Source organism: Mytilus californianus, unplaced genomic scaffold (assembly GCF_021869535.1).
Source record: "Mytilus californianus isolate M0D057914Y unplaced genomic scaffold, xbMytCali1.0.p SCAF_9, whole genome shotgun sequence".
In the NCBI taxonomy this organism is placed as follows: Eukaryota; Metazoa; Mollusca; class Bivalvia; order Mytilida; family Mytilidae; genus Mytilus; species Mytilus californianus.
Genome location: NW_026262745.1, coordinates 12,481,805 through 12,492,237, shown reverse-complemented (window position 1 = coordinate 12,492,237; position 10,433 = coordinate 12,481,805). Strand labels below are relative to the sequence as shown.

The following is a 10,433-nucleotide window of genomic DNA, read 5'->3' as shown; positions in this document are numbered from 1 at the left end:
TATTCACACGTACTTTATTAAATGTTAAATGTAACAGTAAATCCTTCCATGGAGGTATACGTCATTGAAAAACAATTCAAAAGAGAAAACCAATGGTCTGATTAATGACAGAACAATAAACGAAAAATAAATATGACACAAAGCAACCGACGATAACCGCCGAAAAAAACAGGCTCGACTTGGGACAGGCACATAAAGATTGTGGCGGGTTTAGATATGACAAAGCCCTCACCACTATCCCTAACCTGGGACAATGGTGTAACAGCAATCACTTTGTGAAGTATTATTCCGTCAGCATCTGCATATACAGTATAGCACGATATTCCACAAACTTTGTCTTCAATTAGGATTCTTTAATTAAGCGTTGCAACATACAAGGAAGTTACGTATAATCAGAGACATAAATAATAAGTATATATGTCTCTGGTATAATGAACCACGGGTTCTTATTAGTTAAATTATAAATAGCTGAATTCATCTCTTCGATTGTTTTCGGACGCCATCAAGATTTTTGGGAATACCTGCCTCACAGAGATGACAACAGTTACGTTCCATTTGTCATATATTCTCGTTCGCCGTGTACGACTTTAGTTTTCTGTATACTGTATTATGAAAATATATGTTTTTTTTTTTTATCCTTATTCATATTAGGATTTTTTATTGTTATATTAAAGGCTTTAATTGGTATGATTTTTTTAATCGTCGTTCGTAAATAATTCATAAATGATAATATATTTTTTCGACAATCAAAATGTGGTTTTGATTTCTGTGATTGGCTGATGAATATTGACTTGTAACTTTTATAAAAGACATTTAACAACATATTGTAATTACCATAAAATTAGATGTGGTATAATTGCCAATGAGATAACTATCCTCCAGAGACCAAATGACGTAGATGTTAGCAACTATAGGTCGCCATACGGCCTTCAGCATACCCCATAGCAAGCTTTGAAAGGCCACGACAAAACAAAATGTATTTACAATTCAGATGAGAAAACCAACGACCTGACTAAAGTACAAAACAACAAACAAATTTGACAAACATATTGTGTAGTATGGATCTTCGAATTGATGCATTTTTTCGGGCAAAATGGTAGTTATGTCTTCAATAGATATTTGAAATTTCCCGTTTATCATATGAAAGCATGGTATATATGTACTGAATTTTTTATTGCCAGGGAACAGTCTAGCTAAAGGACGACATAGCACCTAAATGTTCTTGTTTAGCATAAAATGTTAAATGTAACAGTAAATCCTTCCATCAAAGTTGACTTGGTCTTTTTATCCCTTTCGATTTCGTGGCCTTATAACGGTTGTGATTTTAAATGACAAATTTTCATTATATCTAATCAATAATTCATAACGGAATTACAGGTATAACCACAAAACGTCAGTTTTAGAAGAAAAAATCCCCTCCTTTCTCCCCTTTATTTTATTTATCTGTTAAACACCACTGTTAGAGCTTATTCGTATTTACCATTACTTTGAAAATAATTGTCAGCTAAGTTATTATTGACGCATTTATAGCTAAATGGTAAGAATTTATTAACACTTCGCCCATGTACTTCCTCAATTTAGTTTCATCCAATCAAAATTTCTGTAACTGTACATATTTGAATTGCGAGTATCATATAAGATTAGGTTAGTGTACAGCCTCTAAAATTCTCAAAAGGACATCCTTTCTTTACAGGCAAGTCTTGTTTTAGAGTACTAAACACATGTTTGAAAATACGACATTTATATTAGAGAACACAAAATCTAATGAGATAGAGACAAAACAAGGCAACATGAAAGAAACCATATTTATTTATTTCTTATTGTACTGTTTTAGTTGAGTTTTAAGAATAAAGAGATGTGGTATGATTGCCAATTTGACAACTATCCATCTGTTCAAATGACATGGATGTAAACAATTTTTGGTCACCTAGTTCTGTTTGCATACTGCAATAATATCTCTATATTATTAGTTTGATTTCCACGAAATCGGTTTTGATAGTTAATGTCGATGTATGTTTTTGTTTTTCTTTATGCCACTCTGATATACACGAGTATATAAATATGTTGATAAATAGATACTCACATTTAATAAAATTCCTTTATATGAAAACACGCAATGACAAGTCACATACAAGAGTAATAATAAATCACTATAAATCATTACAGCTGATTGCATTGAGTGTGTAGGCAAAGGTAATATCTTTAGTTAGCTTGCTTGCTAGCTGAACCTTGAAGTCATTATTAGGTTAGGTAAACTACCCTCCTTTGAGAGTAGACTAGTCCGACAGATAACCAATCTATCTTGTCTGTTGGAATAGGCTACTTCGAAAGGAGGGTAGTATACCTTACCTAATAATGACTTCAAGGTTCAGCTAACAAGCAAGCTAACCAACGATATTACCTTTGCCTACACACTCAATGCAATCGGCTGTAATTGGTAATGATCATTGCATCTTTATAGATACTGGTTAATAAATGTCTGATATGAACATTAAATTAGAAAAAAAAAACATACGCTTTTTTTTTTTTATCTTATTCTTGACTAGTTATTTCTTTCATTAAGGATGTCATATTTAAGATATGAAGAGTCTAACACTAAAAAGAAAAGTAGAAAGACAAAGAAAGAACACGTGACGGAGTGTGCTATATTTCCTGATGGAGATGAGACAGACTGTTCAAGTCGGGCAACATTCTACGACATCCGTCGCTATAGCTCGACAAGCACGTCTGTCAGCCAACGGTCAAGCATAGACGAAACTTACGACCAAATTACGGAAAATACTGAGAGTCATTTTCATGGAGAAAAACACGACGGTTTGATATACAAGTTGAATTCATTTTCACCTTTCGAGAGAGTAAATAGCGGATGCAAAATAACGACAAAAACAACAACAACTACACACGTATCTGCTGTTGGTATAACAATTACATCTCCTGAACCTCCGAAATCACCTTTATATATGCGTCCGTCTTGTACTACAAGAATCAGGAGTGAGTCTACGGATCCTGAGTCGTCGTTCGATGAAATTGAAATTCATCCTCATACAAATAATGTTTCAAAGTCTAAAAAGGTTAATAATAAGGAAAAACCTTTGAAATCTAATATAACAGAACAGAATGTTATGATGTTACCTAGTATTGACGTCATCCCACCAAGTCCAACTTTATCAGTTTTCTCCCAGCGACAAGTCATTAAAAAGAAACAGGTTGATTCGCGTTCTAGAATAACACTCAGTCCAATAACCTGTCGAACCTTGACTCCAATGTCTTCTTTGTCATCTAGTTCAACTATTACTGATACATTTTCCATAACTTCCGGTTCAGAAGATGGCATGTTTAGCATGCGGCCAAGATTCTTCAACAAAAGAAACGTACTCCCTCCTATAAGTAGAAGTGTATCTCAGGACCAAAATGAAGACGACGTCTTTCTTCCAACAGCAATGAAGTCTGGTAAGAGGAATAAAATTGCAATGAAATGCAGAAAGACAAAAACGAGGTCTCTAGATGAATACCATACAAACAGTTGCGGTATTGAGTGCACAACTAATGCACAGAAAATATCTGAAGTTCAGAAATACAACGAAAACGCATTATCTAAATTTGATCATGAACCTTATAAAAAAAATAATCTTCACAGACAGATGCATATTCCCTCTACAAGATTTGCTGAGCATCATTATAAGGACAGTGACATAAATAAAAATGAAAGAGTGTCCCCAAGCGTTAAAAGCCAAAAGCAAGGTTACCAAACAGAGGAAGACATTAACATAAAGGAAAATAAACCAAATACTCGAAAGAAATCCGCTGTGCATTGTTCTCCATCTAAAGGTCTTTCAACCGTTAAGGATCATAAAAGAAATAGAGTGAAGAATTTGCCCGTGGATACTCGGAATAATCAAAAGCAAAAAAGAATGCGAAAAAAGTCCTTAAGTAAAAATAGGTATGTGGATGGTAAACTACGAAGAGAAGGGAGTGTTTGTAAGAGTATTTCGGGATCCGATTCCATAGAGTATATGCCTATCAAGGATGAACCCAAATATAGACCAAACTCAATTACCAAATTGAGAAAAGGTGTAAAAAGTATCTCTGATTCAAGTGATTGTATGTCCTTGAGAAGTGAACAAACGCAATCCTCTTATCTTTGACTTCACAATGGACACTAATATAGAATGTAAAATCTTTTCATATTGTTTTTATGTATATATAGGTACAAAAATGATTTTGGTTTTTGATAAATTAAAATATTACTTAATATGAATTATAAAAACTTATGGTCCTACATTTTGTCGATAATATGTACTTAAATTTGACATTGAACAAGGTATATATCAAACAGCCAACTTAATAATGAAGAAGTGTGGCAAGTTTCATGTTGATATGACCACAAACTAAGTTAACCCAAAACTTGATATATACCATTCCATTTCCATGTTCTGACAGTGAACTGCGAAAAGTGGGTCAAACTCTAATTTGGCATATATATCTAACTTCAAATTCATAATGCACAGAAGCCTGTAGTTCAGTAGTTGTCGTTGGTTCATGCCGTCATGTTTGTTTTTCGTAAATTGTTTTGTTATAAATAAGACCGTTAGTTTTCACGTTTGAATTGTTAAAAAAATGATTTTTTCATGTTAGGACTGTTTAAAGCCGACTATACGGTATCAGTTTTTCTCATTGTCGAAGGCCGTACGGTGGCCTGTATTTGCTTACATCCAATTCATTTTAACTCTGGTGGCTAGTTAGCTCATTGGCAATATATCTATATTTATACCACATCTCCTTATTTTTATATATGTGTAGTAAGTTTCATGTTCATGTTACCACAACCTACCTTAAACCAAAACTTGGCCTGATATGCACTATAACATCTCCCTGTTCAGTGGACCACGAATTCTGGTCGAATCCTTAATTTGGCATATATATATAAAACAGTTTACTCCAAAATGAACATGTGTACAAAGATTCATGGTGATGTTACCACAATCTTCCAACACTTTTTTCACTTATCTGTAGAGATTTCTCCTTAAAGCACCAGCTACGTATGCCTCTCTTTTTATTTAAAAGTCAAAATGCACCTGCCTGGTGTACTTGCGTAAATGTCAACATGAAATTAATCTTATTATACGTTGTTGTTTTTTGTGTGTTTTCTCTCTTTATTATATGTCTATTGTCTAAATTGAATATATTATTGATCTGCAAATGTTTAAAATGATATTATTTATATGTCTATATGCCCTCCTGGTGCCCTAATTTGGCGAATAAAAACTATTCTTTTCTATTATATAGTTTAGATTACGTAGGTTGCTCTTGCATTAGCCTATATATCTATTCTTACAAGCATAAACTTTTTTTCGTTTCTTTACAAATTAATTTTTGTATGCACTTTTATATATCAAAATAAAAGTCTCCCAACCATAGAATTTTCAAGAATCCTTTACGTCACAAATTGTCATACTAGGTACTTGTTTGTAAATATGTATCCAGCTATGTTTTCCGTTGTTTAGTTTAGTATTTTGTTTCGGTAAATATGTGGTCGAAATGACTTTTGAAAAGCTGATATTCATCGAGACCCACTTTTCGATAACTTATGTTGTTAGTGTTGTCTCCCTTTGCATAGACCCAGTTCTATAAATATTTCTGGTATCTTTGATGAGTTTTTTTCTATCAATGGTCTTTGATAAACTGTATAACACCAACCATGGTTGTAGGTATCATTAGAATATTTTATACACTGGTAAATTCATTTATATAAAATTAGGAAATGATAAATGATGTCTCGTTTGAATTCATAAATATCTATTAAAAGTGGTCAACAATTATTCCCGCGCTTGCGCTGGTTACATTCTAGTTGATTAATTTAAAATAGAACAATTTGTAAAACAGATTTAGTCTCCTTTGAAATGACCGGATAGTTATGCATACATGTTTAGGCATATAATCAGTTGGTAACGGCATTACTTGTTATCTGAACATTGTCAATACCACTGCTCTGCGAAATGTGTTATCCAAAGGTCCCAAATATCGTGAACCTAAATAGATCCATTGGAAATACATCTTGAAAATACCGGTAATGATGGATTCAGTCGAGAATTATGCAAGGCAACGGGATAGACGCAAAAAAAAAACGTAGACACTCTTTCCAAATGAGTTAAGGCAGCAAGGTCGTTGATACAAATAGGAATTTAAAAAACTGAATGGGTCTGACTCTATGAATACACATACTACATCGATTTTTAAAGACCCAAATGTCCTACTTACATGCCTATCATGTTGTTGTCCCCGCAGAAATAGCCCCAAAAAAAATCGCTTAAGCGTGTGAATCACATTACATTAACTACACGGTAAAGGAATAAGGTATTGACAATTCACTTGGAAACACAAAAATTACCACGACGACATTTACCAAAGAAGAAATCCTAAATGATCATAGGTCTTCCTTTACTTTATTGGATACCTAAATTACACAAGTGTCCATATACAAACAACGTTATATTGCTGGGTCATCCAAGTGCTCCACAAACCCTGTTACTAAATTTCTCTCCTTGTCGTTTGGTCGTTTTTTTGTTGCTAGGTCAATGTCAGTTTGTCATCGACTTATGAGATTGAATATCCCTTAGGTATCTTCCGCTTTTCTCCTTAATGATGACGTTTCAGTACTGTTATAGACGCTTCTCAAGTTAGTTTGAGTGAGTTGTGATCCAAATTTCCAACGAGTACTTTAAAATTCATATGTTTTGTTCTCTCTGTTTTAGATTTATATTTAAATGATGATGGTAAGTAATCGGAAACCTGGTAAATACAATGCTTAAAAAATTAATATACAATATGATTTTATGGAATTGGAAGCGAAAATGGAAGATTACCATCCCCGTTAAAACTATCTAAGCAGTCATGTCTCCCTGGTGTCCGACAAGGAGTAAATTGGTTTGTTTTGTAATTAATCCAACCAGTACCGTGTCCCAAAGCCATCCAGTGTTGAGCATGTGCATAAATTTCATGTCCATATCTATTTCTAGCGTGCCAACCAGGGTTTCTAGGGACTCCTACCCATTGGCCATTTAATAAAATTTTGGTTGGTTTTAAACCATCCGTTAGTAACATTTCTGAATCCATTATATGCTGTCCATACATTTCGATGTGCCAGTTTTTGCTGTGAACTTTTATTTTTCCTCCGGCTGTCCTGTTGTCAGCACAACACCACAAACTTCCTGCATCATATGTAAAAGAATATTTTTTCATAATATAAGATTTAAGTTTTGTTAACGCCGTAAAATTTGCCGTAAGAAACGTTAAATCTGCGTCTCTTTCCCAAGGCAAAACTTTGTGGAATTTGACAGCACCTAACAATGTTCCTTCTTGGAGTTCGCATACAATGTTAGATTCCTCACAAGTTTTCATTATGAAATTGATCATGTCAGTCAATTCTTGGAGACAACATGGCGATAAAATATATCCTAGACCATTAAAACATTTGTAGCTTTCCTTTTTGCATGGAAACTGTATATCAACTTCGTCAGAAATTTTCATTCGATATAATTTCCATTTTTTGCCAAGCTGTGCCCAGTCATTAGAATTTTCAGACTGCTTTTGTTTTCGCATATAAAACATTGAATCAGGGCAAATAACAGACTCGAGTTTACTCTGCGAAAGACGTAAGAAGAAATCCTGAAAGACCGACATCCCATTCAAATTCGTGTCAAAAGGAAAGCTTTGAAAAGTTTTTATTCTCGAAAGAAATGAACCACTTACGTAATCACAAAAAATACATTCATGAAGAGATTCGTCATAGCCTTCGTCATAGATCAAAGAGAAGTTTTTATAAGCCGTCTGATAACATCCAAGTTTCCAGAGGCCATCTTGGTCACGAAATGCCCCACCAGCTGTGACTACGTCTAAGGCTTCTATTTCTCGAACAAGTCGTTCAAGACGTACATCAATGTTGAATGTGGAAATGTTTCTAGCAATAAGAGTATATTCGGTTTTTACTTGTTTTATCAATAAATTCCAAATTTTACCATCTGAATCCGCCTTAGAATAATCTATGATAGTTACATCACCCAACATTTTTGAAAGAGATATTCTTGAATTCTTTTCTTTTCCAACTACAACTTTTAAACGAGGATTGTAATTCAACATGCTTTTCAAAATTTGTTCTAACTTGCAGAATTTTTCTTGTTTATGAATAAATACAACAGTTACTAGCTTGTCTATAGAAATTGCATATGAACAGTTTTTTATTTCAAATCCCTTGTAAAAGAATGGATACCCGTATGTTGTCCCTTTATAAATTTCCTCGCAAATATGCTTCGACGATTTTTTATTCCGATTTAAAGTATCAATACTTGTATTGGTCAGTCTAAATAAATCTTTAACAACAGCAATGGCATTCGTTAAGGATTCTCTAGCCTTTGTTCCTCTAATATGGATTTTAGCTTTCTGTATTTCTTTTGCCAGCTTTATAAGGTCTTCTTTTACTTCTTTTATGTTGGAAATTCCTGTATCTGTTGGTAACTGTTTGTATTGACGTAACTTCAACTTCACAGGGGTATATTGGCTGTCAAAAATATTATAATCTGTGTTTACGTTTGTTTTGTGTTCTACGGTGGCCTGTAGTGACGTAGTATGTAGTCCAAGGAATACCAAGCTAACAGCAAAAACACAAATACCGACAAATATCCATCGGATGAAAAAAATTCTCATAGCCTTTATCATTTCAACTCTGAAAATAGAAAATAATCCTATAATACCAAAAATATGCAGACCTTTTTTCCACCTAGTTGCTTAAATTTCAAATTCGATATACCAAATCTGTTTCTATTTTCGGTTCTCAAAGTTGTCTTATTTCGTTAATTGGAACACACATTTAATTTATTTTAAAAAATCCATGTCAGTACCCAAACAAAAGCAACCAGTGAATAAAGTCAAAATACGTCCGATCTGCTTAATTTTGGACACACAAAGTTCAATACGATCGTTTTAAGGCCAAGTTCGTCTACAACACACAATCTTGTTAAGCACTATAACTATAATTTTTGTATCTTATTTCTGTATAGCTGTTGTTTAAGGTTACTGTATATGGGCTATGTCACTGATTTTAGTAAAATGTTGCATACAATTTTGGCTCGAACTATTGTAATAACTGAAAATTGAAAAAGTAATGCATTTGTCTCTTTTATTTTCTGAAATATTAGTGAATGAATTCTTTCAAAATATATAAAACATTTGTATAGAAAGCACATACAAATAGAGAGACGATGGATACCAAAGGGACATTCAAACTCACAAGTCGAAAACAAACCGACAACGCCATGGCTAACAAAGAAAAAGACAAACAGACAAACAACAGTACACAAAACAACATAGAAAACCAAAGACTGCGCAACACGAACCCACCAAGAAACTGGGGGTGACCTCAGGATATCCGGAAGGGTCAGCAGATCCTGCTCCACATGTGGAACCCGTCGTGTTGCTCATGTAAGTACAAATGAACATGTAGATTAAATGATTTATACCGATTTGATTGACCAGTAACTGTTAACACATGACGCCATCAATTAACATGAACGTTTTGGGAAATGTAACCGGGCCCATCCGAACGTCATTCGCAGTGCAGGCACAACAAATATATAGGACGCTATGGAATCCTTTTTTATACAAAAAAAATAACATGAAAAAATAACATTAAATTATATTCTCTTCGTTAAAAATTTATTTTAAAAAGGGGACCGAAGACATTCAATGCATAATTAAACATCATAATTATATAAGTCGACGAAAAACCGACAAAACCATGGCAAATAAAACCAAAACGAAGAAATGACAAATATGTTTACAAAACATTACACATATAGCTAAAGACTGAACAACACAAAAAAGGGGGGTAACAACTGGTGCTCCGGAAGGGTAAGAAGATCCTGTTACAAATGTGGCACCCGTCGTGTTGCTTATAGCAAGTACTAAATCGACGAAAATCCAATTCGGTGATGTCCCAATCGAGAAAAAAGGACGGGATTAATTGTGACTACCACAATAGTCATCCATCATCTATGACACAGACATTCAATAACGGTCAACCAAAACATGAAGGGATGACTTCAACTTTACCACTTGGAGGACTGACGAATTTAGGCCACAAACGAATTTACCTTGAATGATGACGAATAAATACATCCACTCAGATCCACCCAAGTCAGTCGCCAGGTCCCGATTGCACCTTTCCAATGTAAGTTGTACTGTCTTTGAAAATAAATAAGCAGAAAGCACATGTATATATAATAATTCAAAATAGCTATAAAATAAACCAGACTATCAAGCAGGATATACCTGCGTATTCAAATACATTTAGAAGATAACATCCGACGAGTAGTTTGTTTACATATTTGTAACATTGTCAACCTACAAATGTAGATTAAACAAGTTAAGTGTATCTTGTA

At 33.9% G+C, this 10,433-nt stretch overlaps 1 protein-coding gene across 1 annotated transcript; it reads right to left on the bottom strand.

The window, feature by feature from the left end:
* Nucleotides 1-5,709: 5,709 nt before the first annotated feature.
* On the bottom strand, nucleotides 5,710-10,231 carry LOC127715556 (uncharacterized). The gene is made up of 2 exons (XM_052221645.1): nucleotides 10,146-10,231; nucleotides 5,710-8,719 (listed from the first exon to the last, which is right to left on the bottom strand). The coding sequence occupies exon 2, from the start codon at nucleotides 8,710-8,712 to the stop codon at nucleotides 6,832-6,834; it is 1,881 nt and encodes a 626-aa protein (XP_052077605.1). The 5' UTR covers nucleotides 8,713-8,719; nucleotides 10,146-10,231; the 3' UTR covers nucleotides 5,710-6,831.
* Nucleotides 10,232-10,433: the final 202 nt, after the last annotated feature.